This window comes from Hypanus sabinus, chromosome 13, assembly GCF_030144855.1.
Source record: "Hypanus sabinus isolate sHypSab1 chromosome 13, sHypSab1.hap1, whole genome shotgun sequence".
In the NCBI taxonomy this organism is placed as follows: domain Eukaryota; kingdom Metazoa; phylum Chordata; class Chondrichthyes; order Myliobatiformes; family Dasyatidae; genus Hypanus; species Hypanus sabinus.
In genome coordinates, this window is record NC_082718.1 from 1,796,393 (window position 1) to 1,813,223 (window position 16,831).

A 16,831-nucleotide genomic window follows, 5' to 3' on the forward strand; every position below is an offset into this window, starting at 1 on the left:
TGGGTGAGAGCCTTTGTGATGTTACCGGCCCTCTCCCTGCACTTTTCTATATATTCTGTATATCCTTGGTGGCAGGTAGGCTTGTGCCAGTGAAGCCTTGGACAGCCTTGATTATCATTGTAGATTCTTCCTGTCCTCCACAGTGTAGATTCTGCACCATGCAGTGTCGCAGCATGTTGGGATGCTCTCTACTGTGCATCTGCAGAAGGACGTGAATATAGATGTACATAGTCCAGCTCTCATTAGCCTACTCGGAGAGTGGAGGCGTTGAAGAGCTCTCCTGATTGTTTAGGATGTGTTCTGGGACCATGAGAGGTTGTACGAGATGTGTACTCCCAGGATTTTGAAACTGCTTGCCAACGTAGAGATGGGTGTGAGAGGTGCAAGTTCTCCTGAAGTCGATAACCATCTCCTTTGTCTTGTTGACGTTGATAAAGAGGTTATTTGCCTGGCACCAGGCCTTGAGCTCTTCTACCTCCTCAGGTGATAAGCAGGAGAAGCTTCACCAACCTATCACCTCTCCCTGGTGCCCCTTGTCCTTCCCTTTCTCCCATGGTCCACTCTCCTCTCTCATCAGATTCTTCTTCTCCAGGCTTTTACCTTTTCCACCTACCACCTCCCAGCTTCTTACTTCATCCCCCTCTCCCATCTGTCTGGCTTCACCTTTCACCTTCTAACTGTACTCCTTCCCTTTCCACCCCCCGCCTTCTTATTCTGTCTTCCTTCCCTTTCTGTTCCAGTCCTGATAAAGGACTTGTTCATTTGCATAGATGATTCTGAATTCCTGGCATCTGCAGAATTTCTTGTGTTACAGATGAGCGTTTCCACTTTCAGACTGCCAACTATGAATTATTAACTCTTAATTTTAACTAATTTCTCCAGTCTTCCCTTTTTGTTACCGATGAATTGTTTCCGTCATTGTCTTTATGCTCTTACAGCTTACCATTGCTCTTTCTACATTCTGTTTGATTCTCAATTATACTAGCAGCCTGAAAATTACCATAAACAGCTGTAACATCAGATTGTGAGAAGCATGCAGTTAGAGTTTTATGCCATTTTCTGATCTTGTTTTGCCAACCATTCCACAATAATTAGTATTCTATCTGTAGCCCTGTTGCAGTTGAAGACTGCCCTGCCATTGCCATAGTTTCCATTAGAGGTCCTCAGCAATAAACACACCCTGTTTCCTAGCCCAGACCCCAACTGCCCTCTAGCGGCAAAGGCTGGTGTTCACTCACATTGTGTATCGAATAGGAATTAGATTTATATGATGTGATTTTTTTTGTATTGCTGAAGTAGTAAAATGCAAGGGCATAAAATTATTATAAATTACAAAATAAATAGTACAAAAATATGGAATAATGAGGTACTGCTCATGGTTTTGGCTGCAGGGAGGAAATTGCATCCAAAATGTATTTAAATTAATTCCTTTCCAGTCCCAAAGAAGGGTCTCAGCTCAAAACATCAACTGTTTATTAATTTCCATAGTTTCCATAATAACTCAGCCTGACCTGCTGAGTTCCTCTAGCATTTTGTGTGTGTTGCTTTTGATTTCCAGCACCTGCAGAATCTCTTGTGTTTATGATTTGCTGCTCCATTGCAAAATCCCTTCAAAGGATGCCTACCCTGAAGAAGTTTGAATCTCCTCTTCAACGGGAGTGAACTGAAACCCTCTCTTACTGCTTCTCCTCTGTGATCCCTACTGCCCTCTGACTCTGCAACCACATACTCACCCTAACCCACTGCCACAGCCACGTATCCTTCCCTACCCACAACCTTTTTATTCTGGTGTCTTCCCCCTTCCTTTTCAGTCCTGAAGAAGGGTCTTGGCTCGAAATGTCATCTGTTTATTCATGTTCATAGTTGCTGTCTGACCTGCTAAGTCCGTCCAGCGTGTTGTGTACATGGCTTTGCATTTAAAATTGCTCTGAAATTAGAGTTTACATTTCTGCTAAAACTAATTTGCACAGTCAGAGTAGAGAAATCTATTGTGAGTTGTCACATCTGAGTTACATAAAAACTGAAATGATTTCATACTATTTCTGTTCTATTAAACTTGCTTACTTACTTTAACCACTACCCCTACTGGGGCATAAGTACCAATAGCAGCTCGCTCAACTCCTCTGTCCTGGCCAGTCTAACAAATTATCACAGGTGGAGCCCATCTTCTCTTTTCTCTCTCAGGAATGAGTTCTTTGAAGCTTCTGTGGTGTTTCTCTAGTACTGGATTTGTATGAGATGGGGTTGTTAGCCCCTGTGCCCACCTCTCCTCCTTTCACAGCTGGGCTTGGGACCATCAATGGTGGAGAAGTTCTGCATTCATTAATGCATTTAAGAGCAGTGTTATGTTGTATTTCTTCCTAAAAATAACTTAGTTACCAACAATAAGGGTGTCTGATCACCAGCCAATTAGACCAGAGTTATCTGAATAAAAAGAGCCAATTAATAGTTTCATTGATGCATGTCAGGTATTTTATTGATAAATTAGATATTGTGTAAACGCGAGAGGAATTTGAAGAAGCTTCATGGACAACTGCAACTATGGTGGATTCTGGTTAATCGGGGCAGCTGCTGATTTGGGACAACTCTTAAAGAACTAAAATTAATTGAGAAAGTTGCTGGAATTCCCATCATTTATTTGGGACAAGAGGCTGTTGCCTAGCAGCTTCTAACGTGCATAGCCATTAGACACTACACCACACTTAAACAGTTTTAAATTCTGTTAGTCGCAAGTGTTTGTGTTATAAAATCTGCAATTTTTGTCTCTGATAGTAGGCAAGAAATAAGCAGTGAAACAGCTCAGAATTGCTTTGCTCACTGTGGTTTCAAGCATCCAAGCTTGGAAATGCTGGAAATGGCCAAAAGTGAAAATAAAACAATTTCACTATTTCAACAATTTGGAAGGAATAGAGAATTTGAAGGCATCGACAACCATCATGAATGCTACAATGCAAATGAAGTTTTGGAGGATGCAATTGTCAAAAGCATTCTATGAAGCAGGCCATTAACTGCAGGAGGTGTCTGTGCAGATTTTGTTCATTAACAGTCAATCAAATGAACACAGCAGTCCACACCTGATGATTTCCTCCATCAGTAACTATTAGAAACGAATACAGCTTTATAGTAATGTATTGGTAGTGTTCTTATTGTTCTGCATTTCATTTAAGTACATCATTTGTTACTCAATTACAGGTAAATGATAGTCTGTCCTGATGAAGGGTCTCTGCCTGAAATGTCGACTGTACTTCTTTCCACAGATGCTGCCTGGCCTGCTGTGTTCCTCCAGCATTTTGTGTGTGTTGCTTGAATTTCCAGCATCTGCAGATTTTCTCATTTGTCTTTTCTATTCCTTTTTAACTATTCTCATGAAACTTCTGTTAATAGAAGAATGAGGGGTGACCTCTGTGAAACTTACCAAATGGTGAAAGGCCTTGACAGAGTGGTTATGGAGAGGATGTTTCTTAAGGTGGTAGAGTCTAAGACCAGATGACACAGCCTTAATAGAGGGGTGTCATTTTACAGTGGAGATGAGGAGGAATTTCTTTAGCCAAAGAGTGGTCAATCTCTGGAATTTGTTGCCAAAAGCAGCTATGGAGGCCAAGTCTTTGTGTGTATTTAAGGCAGAGGTTGATAGATTCTTCATTGGACAGGGCATGAAAGGACACAGGGATAAGGCAGGAGATTGGGGCTGAGAGGAAAATTGGATCAGCCATGATGAAATGGCAGAGCAGACTTAATGGGCCAAATGACTTAATTCTGCTCAATTGTCTTTTGGTCTAATTGGGTCTGCTGCTTATTTAGGCCAAAATATACTGGGCCCATTGTGAGATTTAGTCTTATATATCTACTGAATGTACATATGATGATTGTTTTTATATACATGTATAATCCTCGTCACTCAAAGAACATGGTGCTTCTTACAGTAGGTAAACACAACTCTGTTCCGCAGGCAGAAATCTAGCATCAAAAACTAGATAATTATCTAACTTATTGATCATATTAGTTAAGGGGAATCAAACTGGGAAAATTTGCTGCTTTTTAACTAATGTCAGAAAATTGTCCTTCTAAGAGTGGAATGGACTTCAGGTTGTCGATACTGTGGAAAAAAGTGTCCAATGGCTTTTACTATATGAATGAGTTCTTGTCACAATGAAGCAAAAATAACTTCCATTTTCAGTCATCTGCAGAACAAATATTGCCTTAGTCGCACTTTCAGGAGTCTGTATAGATTGTCCCTTTGAAATTCTAGAGTGATGCTATCCTTGTATACTGTAAGTGCTTTAATTACATACAGTATATCCCAATACTCTTGATGACACACTGTAATTACAGATGCTTGATAAATATACAATTGTGATTACTGATAAAGTATCCTCAGGTGACATGCTATATAATAGATAAATGTCATTCTCCATTTGATGCCTCATAATTACAAATAAAAGTCCAGAAATATTAATGTTCTATTAATAGTTTGCTATATTCTATACTATATATGTGCTATATGGACAACTAACCACCTGGGTCAATTGGAGGGTTGAAAATGTGAATTTTTGACTTAGCTTAAGTGATACTTGAGGATGTCTAAATCTCTGTTGGCCAGTGTTCAGGGCTTCAGAGATTTGAAGAATTGAAGCCAGGACTGAAAAAGCAGTCTAGCGAGATGTGATGTGGTGGAGGATGAAAAGTAATTATGGAACTCAGTGCTGTCCCATTCTGGCCCTGCACTGAACCAGCGGATCTTTGCAGTGTCCCATAGGTTACTCGAAGCATACCAAATCTGACTTCCTGCACAAGGCTCCAAAATGTGTATTTACAGAAATTTGCATAGTTTTATGTGCACTGGACACAGAAATCATATGTAACACCGAACACCTTATGCCAGGAAGTGCACAGTTTACTTTACAGAATGACACAAGGAATTTTGAAATGCCCATGATTGTGTTTTACTCACTAAATCCATTTTAATCATGTAGTCTTAATCAAAATAGTGGTATGTGAACAACATTTTAGACTTATGCTCAGTTAGAACATACATGGGCTTTAATATAGGATTAAATGTGTAGTGTGGGGTAAAGTGTAATTTCAATGTGTTGTTGTATATCAGGGATTCCCAATGTGGTCCGCAGACTCTTTGCTAAATGGTATTGGTTCATGATATTAAAAAAAAGTGTTGGGAATCCTGCTGTAGAGAATTGGTGTGAAGGAAAAGTTTTCCTTCATTTTATATACTCTAATTTTCATAGCATTAAGAAGACTAACAATTTAACAGTGGCAACATATTAGCTACAGTAATTAATGCCCTTTTGACATATATCTAAATGATAAATCATTCATGAATGGAATGAAAGCAATACACTGGATAACGGACAGAGGAAAGAGGTGATCTCTAGTTTTCTTGGTTGTCACTGACCTGCTTGGTCTAGGAAGAGTCTTCTGCCTTGGTTTATGGCTGTTTTTCCGAGCTGTGCACATGATTTGAGCCATTCCTTGATGCATACAAGAATGTCTGCTTGGTTGAGAATATTGTAGGGTAGAACTTGAGCACCATCAGATTAGTTTGTCAGTGGGTGGGTGACTTAAGGGGCTGGTGGTTATGATGGATGCAAAAAAGGGGCATTAAGAAAGGTCTGTTCACATCAGACCAAGTCAGAAAGCACTAATGTATGTGTAAATTTCAGTGCCTTTCAGAGAAACCCCAAGCTACACCAACAGGCGACGGAGTGGAGGAAGTACGCTCTCATCCCCACGGACACTGCTACGATCCACTAGTGACAACAACATCAACAGCCTTGCAAGCCGTACCACCCATTCGCCTGTGCCATCTGTCAGAAGCCTGCCTCCTCAGCTGCTGTCACAAATGCAGGAAGGTGCTGAGGGAGGCCAGCAGAGCACAGCAAGCTCACGAAGCTCACATAGCCGATCACCCTCGCTGCAGTGTGTCCAGGAGGAAAGTGAGGCCAATACCCCCATTCTCAGGAGGCAGACAAAAGCCAGGCTGAGGTAAGATGGTTCAGTTTCTTATGTAGCTAAAGGAAAAGAAGGTGCTATGAGGTATTGCCTTTTTTAGCCGCGTTACAAATCTGATCAAAATTCCTATGTAATCCTTTAATAACATCCAATGCTTAGAGGAATGATTTTCAGGCAAATTTAAAATGAATAGGTGCACAGTGCAACTTCATTCCCAGTGAAGTAGTCCTTTAAAGAAGGCCATTAAAGATTAGCTCATTTCTCATTGATGTCACTCACTAAATATCAGTCAATGCAGAGATTTTCAAAGTTCAAAGTGCATGTATTATCAAGGTATGTAAAATCCATGCATTACAACTTTGAGATTGGGCTCCTTACAGACAGTCACAAACAAAGAAACCCAGTAGAACCCATTGAAAAAAGACCATCAAACCCCCCCCCCCCGCCCCCGTGTACAGAAACGAAAACAAGCAAGCAACTGAAGTTCACAAAAATGAGGCCACAGCTACGAAGGCAGTCATCACTGCAGCCAATCTAGTAGCCTACCACATCAAATCGCCTCCAAGTTTGCTCCAGCATGGCCAAATGTCTTGCTTTTCGGTCTGGGCCCAGTTATTCCCTGTAACCATATAACCATATAACAATTACAGCACAGAAACATGCCATCTCGGCCCTTCTAGTCCGTGCCAAACGCTTACTCTCACTTAGTCCCACTGACCCACACTCAGCCCATAACCCTCCATTCCTTTCCTGTCCATATACCTATCCAATTTTACTTTAAATGACAATACCAAACCTGCCTCTACCACTTCTACTGGAAGCTCGTTCCACACAGCTACCACTCTCTGAGTAAAGAAATTCCCCCTCATGTTACCCTTAAACTTTTGCCCCCTAACTCTCAACTCATGTCCTCTTGTTTGAATCGCCCCTACTCTCAATGGAAAAAGCCTATCCTTGTCAACTCTATCTATCCCCCTCATCATTTCAAATACCTCTATCAAGTCCACCCTCAACTTTCTACGCTCCAAAGAATAAAGACTTAACTTGTTCAACCTTTCCCTGTAACTTGGGTGCTGAAACCCAGGTAACATTCTAGTAAATCTTCTCTGTACTCTCTATTTTGTTGACACCTTTGCTATAATTCAGTGACCAGAACTGTACACAATACTCCAAATTTGGCCTCACCAATGCCTTGTACAATTTTAACATTACATCCCAACTCCTATACTTAATGCTCTGATTTATAAAGGTCAGCATACCAAAAGCTTTCTTCACCACCCTATCCACATGAGATTTCACCTTCAGAGAACTATGTACCATTATTTCTAGATCACTCTGTTCTACTGCATTCTTCAATGCCCTACCATTTACCATGTATGTCCTATTTGGAATATTCCTACCAAAATGTAGCACCTCACACTTATCAGCTTTAAACTCCATCTGCCATCGTTCAGCCCACTCTTTTAACTGGCCTAAATCTCTCTGCAAGCTTTGAAAACCTACTTCATTATCCACAACGCCACCTACCTTAGTATTATCTGCATACTTACTAATCCAATTTACCACCCCATCAACCAGATCTTTCGAGACTTCAGTTCACGCTGCAAATTTGCCAGATCGTACAGGCGGTTCAAAAGCTCAACTCTGAAAGGGAATGCAGCATGTGTTAGTCTAATTCCTTCAACAGCTTCCTCCTTACGTAGACTGTATGCTACCGAGTTCTCTTCCCAAATAGCTTTTGTACTGGGCCAAGGGTCAAGCTGGTAGCCATGGACATGACCAGCAATCTGACTAATTTTTTAACAGACTTGGGAGGATCTGCATTGTAGAGAGCAAGGTAACTTGGCATTATTAGAATAGCAGCTTGTACCTACAGGGTATCTTTGCTGTCAGAGGAAAGGTCAGAGCAGAATGTGTCGGCAGCTTAGCTGCTTGAGGCCCTCTCAATTTGTCTTTGCAATTGCATGAAATGTTTTTTTTTTATCTGATTAATGATCCCAGGAAACAAAACGAAGATATTTGAATGGATGGCACTCCATCATTTGGATCTGTGATGCCCTCCCTCGTTAGAATCTAGCTTTTTTGCAGGAATGGTATTCAGTGCAATGATTTCAGTTCCTACAAACGCCATCTAGATATTCCACTGTGAACAGTCTCACATCTGATCTTAATCCAAAAGCATGTTTACAAGAAAGCTAACCTGTATATCAAAAACCCACCATAGGCTAACAAGAGACTTGAGGTCCAGTAAAGAGAACTTAGGGAGTTCGGTAGAAGGCAAAAGAAATGAGAACTCTAGGGTTGGAATCTCAGGATTACTCCCCATGCCATGTGCTAGCAAGGCAAAAAATAGGATGATAGCGCAATGGCTAAAACACTTGCAGAGGGGAGATTTTTAGAAACGTGGATCATTGAGTACTCTCCCAGGGTAGGTGGTTGCTATGGACAAAGGACAAGGGCACCAATATCCTCAAAGAGATGTTTTCTGATGATACCTGGGAGGGTTTAAACTAGCATGGCAGGGCATTGGGAATCAAAGGAGTAGTTCAACCAGTTGAGGGGAAGGTATGCTTGAAAGGAAAACTTGGCTTGTGAACACAGTGGGACTGATAGGCTGACACACAAAAATGCTGGAGGAACTCAGCAGGCCAGGCAGCATCAATGGAGAAGAGTACAGTTGACATTTTGGGCCAAAACTCTTAAGCAGGACTGGAGAAAAAAAGATGAGGATTAGAGTTAAAAGATGGGAGAAAGGGAGAGAGAAACACAAGGTGATAGGCAAAACCAGGAAGGGGAGGGATGAATTCCAGAGCTGGGAGGTTGATTGGTGAAAGAGATACAGGGCTGGAGAAGGGGGAATCTAATAGGAGAGGACAGAACGCCGTGGAAGAAAGAAAAGGGGGGAGTAGCACTAGAGAGAGGTGATGGCAGGCAAGGAGATAAGGTGCGAGAGGAAAAAGGGAATGGGGAATGGTGAAGGAGAGGGAGTGGCATTACCAGAAGTTTGAGAAATCGCTGTTCATGCCATCAGGTTGGAAGATACCCAAACAAGATACAAAGTATTGTTCTTCCAACTTGAGTGTGCCCTCGTCGCAACAGTAGAGGAGGCCATGGATTGACATATCGAAATGGGAATAGGAAGTGGAATTTAAATGGGTGGCTACTGGGAGATCCTTTTTCTGGTGGATGGAATGTAGGTGCTCAGGAAACCAGTCTCCCAGTCTGCGTTGGGTCTCACTGATATAAGGGAGTCCCTACTGGGAGCTCCGGACACAGTGTGTGACCCCAACAGTCTCACAGGTGAAGTGTCACCTCACCTGGAAACTCTGAATGATGTTGAAGGAGGAGGTGTAGGGGCAGGTGTAGCACTTGTTCTGTTTGCAAGGATAAGTGCCAAGAGGGAGATCACTGGGAAGGGATGAATGGCCAAGGGAGCGATCCCTGTGGAAAGCAGAAAGTGAAGGAGGGTAAGATGTGCTTGGTGGTTGGATCTTATTGGAAATGGTGGAAGTTATGTGCTAGATGCAGAGGCTGTTGCGGTGGAAGCTGAGGACAAAAGGAACCCTGTCCCTGGTGAAATGGAAGAGGTGAAGTTGAAGGCAGCATTGATGGTGGAGGAAGGGAACCCCCTTACTTTAAAGAAGGAGGACATTCCTTCATTCTGGAATGAAAAGCCGCATCCTGACAGCAGATGTGGCAGAAACGGAGGAATTGAGAGAAGGGGATGGCATTTTTACAGGTAACAGCGTGGGAAGAGGTCTAGTCCAAGTAGCTGTGAGAGGCAGTGGGTTTATAATAGACATCAGTAGATAAGCTTGCCTCCAGGGATAGGGACAGAGAGATCGAGAAATAGGAGGGTGGTGTCGGAAATGGACCAGATAAATTTGAGGGCAGGGTGGAAGTTGGGGGCCAAGTGGATGAAGTTGACAAACTCTGCTTGGGTTCAGGAAGCAGCATCAATGCAGTCATTGATGTAGAATAGGAAAAGTGGAAGACAGGCAATGGTATAGGCATGGAAGATAGACTGTTCCACGTAGCCAACAAAAAGACAAGTGTAGCTGGGACCCATGCGATTGCCCATGCTATAATTTTTGTTTGAAGGAAGTAGGAGGAGCTGAAGGAGAAATTATTAAGAGTGAGGACAAGTTCCACTAGATGGAGGAGAGTGATGGAGGAGGGATGGTCACCAGAACCAACCAATTCCCCTTCACCACCACTTAGGCTGCAGGAATGACACCTTATATTCCATCCGGGTAGCCTCCAACCTGAACTTCGATTTCTCGAAATTGCAGTAATTGCCCCCACCCCCTTCACTGTTCTCCGTCCCCTTTTCCCTCTCTCATCTTATCTCCTTGCTGGCCCATCATCTCGTTCTGGTGCTCCTCCCACTTTTCTTTCTTCCATGGTGTTCTGTCCTCTCCTATTAGATTTCCCCTTTTCAAGCCCTGTATCTCTTTCACCAATCAACCTCCCAGCTCTATACTTCATCCATTCTCCCCCCCCCCCACCACCCCAGCGGTTTCACCTATCACCTTGTGTTTCTCCCCCACCTTTTAGCTCTACTCCTCATCTTTTTTTTCTCCAGTCCTGCTTCAGGGTCTTGGCTCAAACTGTTGATTGTACTGTTTTCCATTGGTGCTGCCTGGTCCGATGAGTTCCTCTAGCATTTTGTGTGTGTTGCTTGGATTTCCAGCATCTGCAGATGTTCTCCTGTTTGGGACTGATAGGCTGAAGTGTATTTATTTCAGTGCAGAGCACATTTTTGGTAAGGGAGGTGAACTTAGTGCCTGAATTAGTGCATGGAGGTAGATACTGTAACTGTTACAGGGATGATTGAGAGAATGGCAAGACTAAAGAGCAGCTTAACATTCCAGGCTTTAGATCAGGGGTCAGCAACCTTTACCACTGAAAGAGCCACTTGGACCCGTTTCCCACAGAAAAGAAAACACTGGGAGCCGCAAAACCCGTTTGACATTTAAAATGAAATAACACTGCATACAACGTTTTTTTTGCCTTTATGCTATGTATAAACAAACTATAATGTGTTGCATTTATGAAATTGATGAACTCCTGCAGAGAAAACGAAATTACATTTCTGCATGCAACAAAAACATTTTGAACTCCGAAAAAAAGACGTTGGGTTGAAAGTTACTTTTAAGTAAAATATTCAATGTCTATTTGAGTCCTTCTTGTATTTATGAAAAACGCCGAACTTAAATTTTCCGCCAGCAGCAAACCAAAAATAAAGTCAGCCAGCTGTCATCCTGAAAAATGAAAGGACTATTTCACTGAACAATGAAAAAATATGAATATAAGTAAAATAATAGGCAATTAAAATATTTATCATACTTGGTTAATGGGATTTCTGCTCCTGGACCTCAGCGCACAGCGTCTGCACATCAGGGCTGTATGATGTCACCTTCATCTTTACACAGGATTGCAAGCTGTCATCTGTGAGGTTTTCAATATCACTCCATTTGTGTTTCTGAGCAAGAACGGCCTTCTGACGGGCAACATCTTCAAGGTCTGCTGTCAAGCGTCTAAACTTGGACACCCATATGTCTTTGTCGGCTATGTCGGCCAGTTCCATCTCAAGATCAGGTTGACTCACACCTGCCAATGCAGTCGTATTCAGTAGGGAAGGATCGATGCTTAAGGGAGTGACCGGGAAGGATAATGTGTTTTTTTCCTCTCTGAACTCACAGAAGCGTTTCCCAAACGATGTTTGCATTGCGATGATTGCAGAATGTAAATACTCCGAAATTATCATGTCGTGACCTTGTTTGAACTCTCTCAAATTGGGGAAGTGAGACAAAGTGCCTTTCTGTAAATCTCTGGCAAGCACTGTCAACTTGCGCTCGAATGCCAAAACATCCTCCAACATGTGCAGGGCTGTACGTCCTTTCCCCTGAAGAGCTGTGTTCAGCGTGTTCAGGTGCGCTGTCATGTCTACCATGAAGTGTAGCTTTTCCAGCCACTCTGGCTGTTCCAGCTCAGGAAAGGTGAGCCCTTTGCTGCCCAGGAAAGTTTTCACTTCTTCCAGACACGCGACAAAGCGTTTCAGCACCTTCCGTCTGGACAGCCAGCGATAAAAACACGTTGTAACGGTGTCAGTAAACTGCAGTCAAAGATAGCTTTATTCGAACTAAACAGCCTTGCTTTTAAGCCTCCCTCAACCCAGCCCCCATGGACGCAGATGCTGCAAAAGACGCGTACTCACAAACCCCCGTAGGCTATCTCCCTTAGCCGGAATGCTGGCTAATTGTGAGCCGTTTCGGATGTGGCAGGAAATGTGTCGCTACACTTAGGTTGTACAAGATCACCATAATTACATTTCAAAAGCTAACAAACTAACATAAAATACATTTTAATTAAATACTGACCAATTATTTCCCAAAGCCACAGGGAGCCGCAGCACAGAGGTGAAAGAGCCACAAATGGCTCGGGAGCCGCAGGTTGCCGACCCCCGCTTTAGATGTTTCTGTGATTGAGAGCAATGTAAACGAAGTGGGAGTTCTCCACAGATCAAAGAGAATGCCATAGATGCACAGAGCAGTCTTTCCCAACCTCCTTTAGATCAATGCCCCCCTAAAGCACCTTCATACTTGCCAACATCCCTCTTAGGCACAGTATACTTTCCGGCATCCCCATAGTGTAAAAATATGTCTACCATATGCTAACACAAGAAAAATGATTCAGCTTTAAATTTTTATTTGTCTTTAAACCTAGCTTATACTGTGTGTTGTACAGCAGCTTCAATACCAATGTAATCCTTGAGCTTGATGGTTTTTAGCAAGTGTTGAAATAACTGGTTCAAGTCGTGACAGCAAAACCCTTAAGTCCCCACACGTAACAATGATCAAGCAGCTTCTGTTTCTGTGAGTATGTGGTTCACTGCACTGAAGCCTGTTTCAACAAGGTAGGAGGATGGAAATACAATGAAGAGCAGTTTGGCTCTTCTCCAAAGACCAGGAAACTTCATATGACAGTGTAATCACACACCACAAAAGCTGACGTTTTAGAAAAGCATTTTTGCTTCTTCGTCATTCTGAATTTTGATAATTTCTTCTTGCAAGCTTTCTTCCTGTTCTTCCACCTTGCAAAGAAATGGAAATTCCGGATCATTCATATCCTTGAATTGATTCTGAAAATCCTTCTTCAGTGACTGCAGACATAAACAGTACATTTGCACATCACTGTCTGTGAAAGAGAGTGCCATACTTTCCATGCAGGGTAACTGTGACAACATTCTTCTCCAATGTTTTGCTTATATGTTTCCAATTTTCCAATAAAAGTGGACACTGCACTTCTGCCTGGATTGAAATGAAATTCTCACCCTGCAGCTTCATCTTTAGAATCCAAAGGCACACAAGTGAATCTGCAGATGCTGGAAATAAATAAAAACACAAAGTGCTGGCAGAACTCAGCAGGCCAGACAGCATCTGTGGGAGGAGGTAGAGACGACGTTTTGGGCATTAGGAATCACCCTTCCTGATTAAGGGTTTCGGCCCGAAACGTCGTCACTACCTCCTCCCATAGATGCTATCTGGCTTGCTGAGTTCTGCCAGCATTTTGTGTTTTTATTCATCTTTAGAATGTTCATTTTGTCATACAGATTGGCTAGGTACGTCATATCTCTATCTTTCCCAAGCTCTTGTCGACTTTGAGCAAAAATTCAACCACAGTGTCAAAAAAGATCAAAGAAGCATTTTAAGCAGCTGCCTTTTGACAGCTAATGCACTTCAGTGTGAATAACCAAGCTTTTAAATTCTTCATTGTTATCTTGGCATAACTGATGAAATGTTCTGTTGTTTCATAGATGAGCTTTAATTTTGTTGATTGCAGATATTACACCAGTCATGCTTGAAAAAAGTCGGCTGTAGTTTTTGGCTGCAAGATGTTGATGATGAATTACACAATGGATTGCAAACAAACAATTAATTTATTTTTCATAAATGCCACTAAACCAGCATGGTGACCTGTCATATATGGTGCTCCATCTGTTGCTCAAGAAATTACATTCCTGATCAGAATACTTTTATCCTCAATATATATTTTGAGCTCGTTGTAGAATGATTCTCCATTGATATTTGTTTTTAACTTTTTACAAAAGAGAGCCTCATCAGAAACTTGTACATTTTTGATAAACTGTACATATGCTATTAGCAATGCTTCGTTGCCTCACACAGCTGACTCATCCAGTTGTATCCCAAATGCTGTTTTTTTATAGCTCTGGGCATAGTTTTGTCAATACAATGAGTTACAGAGTTATTACTCAGAGGAATTGATTTTAAAATACTGGTGTCCATTCTGAGAACAGTGGTGAGCACTTTTGATACAGCAGGCATCATTAATCTTTCACCAAGTGTATGAGATTTTCGCACTTTCCATCATTTTGAAAATGTCATAGGAAGCAACAAGACCACTATCAGAGTCATTTTTAGCTTTCTTGGCTAAATGGCTGAAGTGTGCAATGCTTTTGAAATGCTTTTTTCATCTTCTGGAACTGAGTAATACCTTAAGTAGCCTTTTCAGGTGCTTTGTACAGAGGTGTTCCTGCAACCTTGATGGTTTCATGGCTTCATTAGATAGTATGGTATTACAAATAAGACATATGAGGCATCGATAATCTGATGGGAATGGAATAAACCATATTCTAGACATATCATGATCGCAACAGTGAAAATTTCATTAACAAGGATTCAAACTGGAATCTGAATGTCAGTCGGGATAGAACTAGTGTTCAGCAAGCTACCTTTATGCTATTACAGTTAGCATAATTGACCAATCTCATAAGGTTTCATAATCTCCAAAGATGGTTCTTGATCGCACATATGAGGCTGAGGTCGCTTTGAACATCAAGAGGAATCCTCGGGGCAAGCAGGTTCACTGATTGGCTCTATTTCTCCAGTTGGTTCCGGCCAGTACTGTATCATTGTATGACCTGTTTTCTGTAGATCTATAGAGAAAGTTGAGAGGGTGTACATGACTTACCAACTGTTAAATTGCACAAACTCGTTTGGTGCTGCCAGTCAAGGGGAACTGTTGGCCACCTGGTTGCTAATTTGTTGCACATAATATCTGATAAGTTGGAAAGGTCAGATGAGATTGCCGAGTTTCAGACCCATTGTGGCGGTGAGTGCTTCTGTGGTCGTTCCGGTGCATCATCCTGGTTTTTGGAAGTGCCTGCTCTACTAACAGTCAGTCAGGTTTCATGCCTTAAGTCAGGGTGCTGCTTACCACATCCCCCTCCAGAATCTTGAATGCCTCCCCTGATGAATTCTGTTTCCCCTTGTGCCACCTTGGAGGGGTTACCGTGCCCATTGGGATTCACGGACATCCTGGAAAGCTCATCCAGTGAGGCTATATGTGCAGAGCTCAGGAGTAAGAAAGGCATGATGGGATTAAGCTCCAGGCTTCCCAGTAGCCAGCTGGAGATAGACATGCTGATGCAGAGGCAGATTATGGAAAGAAGTGAAAGCAACAGCTTTATTGTGGGAGACTTTAACTTAATCAAAACAAGGCATTTCCTTGCGTGCTTAGGGATTAAGTGTAGCAGACGTTCATAGGTTCATCCAAGAGAGTTTCGTGAAATAGTATATTGATAATCCAAGCAGGAAAAGAGCCATACAAACCTTATATTGGATAAGAAGCATGCCAGGTGATTTGAGTTTCAGTAGGAGCGCATTTTGTGAATTGTCATCAAAGCTCTCTAAGTTTTAAGATGGTTGGTGATAAGTATCAGAGTTAACTTTGTGGGAAAGCTAATTACCACAGTATCAAGTAAAGTCAAGTCACTTATTGTTGTAATTTCGACCATAAATGTTGGTACAGTACACAGTAAAAACAAGACAATGTTTTTCAGGACCATGGTAGACAATAGACGATAGACAGTAGGTGCAGGAGTAGGCCATTGGCCCTTCTAGACAGCACCGCCATTCACTGTGATCATGGCTGATCAAACACAATCAGTACCCAGTTCCTGCCCTCTCCCCATATCCCTTGACCCCACTATCTATAAGAGCTCTATCTAACTCTCTCTTGAAAGCATCCAGAGACTTGGCCTCCACTGCCTTCTGGGGCACAGCATTCCCCATATCCACCACTCTCTGGGTGAAAAAGTTTTTCTGCATCTCTGTTCTAAATGGCCTACCCCTTATTCTTAAACTGTGGCCTCTAGTTCTGGACTCACCCATCAGCGGGAACATGCATCCTGCCTCCAGTGTGTCCAATCCCTTAATAATCTTATATATTTCAATCAGATCCCCTGTCATCCTTCTAAATTCCAGTGTATACAAGCCCAGTCGCTCCAATCTTTCAACATATGACAGTCCCGCCATTCCGGGAATTAACCTTGTGAACCTACGCTGCACTCCCTCAATAGCAAGAATGTCCTTCCTCAAATTTGGAGACCAAAACTGCACACAATACTCCAGGTGGGGTCTCAACAGGGCCCTGTACAGCTGCAGAAGGACCTCTTTACTCCTATACTCAATTCCTCTTGTTATAAATGCCAGCATGCCATTAGCTTTCTTCACTGCCTGCTGTACCTGCATGGTTGCTTTCATTGACCGATGTACAAGAACACCTAGATCTCGTTGTACTTCCCCTTTTCCTAACTTGACTCCATTTAGATAGTAATCTGCCTTCCTGTTCTTGCCACCAAAGTGGATAAACTCACATTTATCCACATTAAACTGCATCTGCCATACATTTGCCCACTCACCCAACCTGTCCAAGTCACCCTGCATTCTTATAACATCCTCCTGACATTTCACACGGCCACCCAGCTTTGGGTCATCGGCAAATTTGCTAATGTTACTTTTAATCCCTTCATCTAAATCATAAACGTATATTGTAAACA

At 42.3% G+C, this 16,831-nt stretch overlaps 1 protein-coding gene across 9 annotated transcripts in view; it reads left to right on the top strand.

Annotated features, from left to right (window-relative positions):
* Window positions 1–16,831, top strand: part of shank3a (SH3 and multiple ankyrin repeat domains 3a) — a 1,267,872-nt gene that overhangs the window by 726,125 nt on the left and 524,916 nt on the right. For all 9 annotated transcript variants that reach the window (XM_059986981.1, XM_059986984.1, XM_059986980.1 and 6 more), the window contains one exon: window positions 5,679–6,000. In XM_059986981.1, coding sequence (XP_059842964.1) covers window positions 5,679–6,000 — 322 coding nt within the window. The remainder of the gene's footprint in view (window positions 1–5,678; window positions 6,001–16,831) is intronic.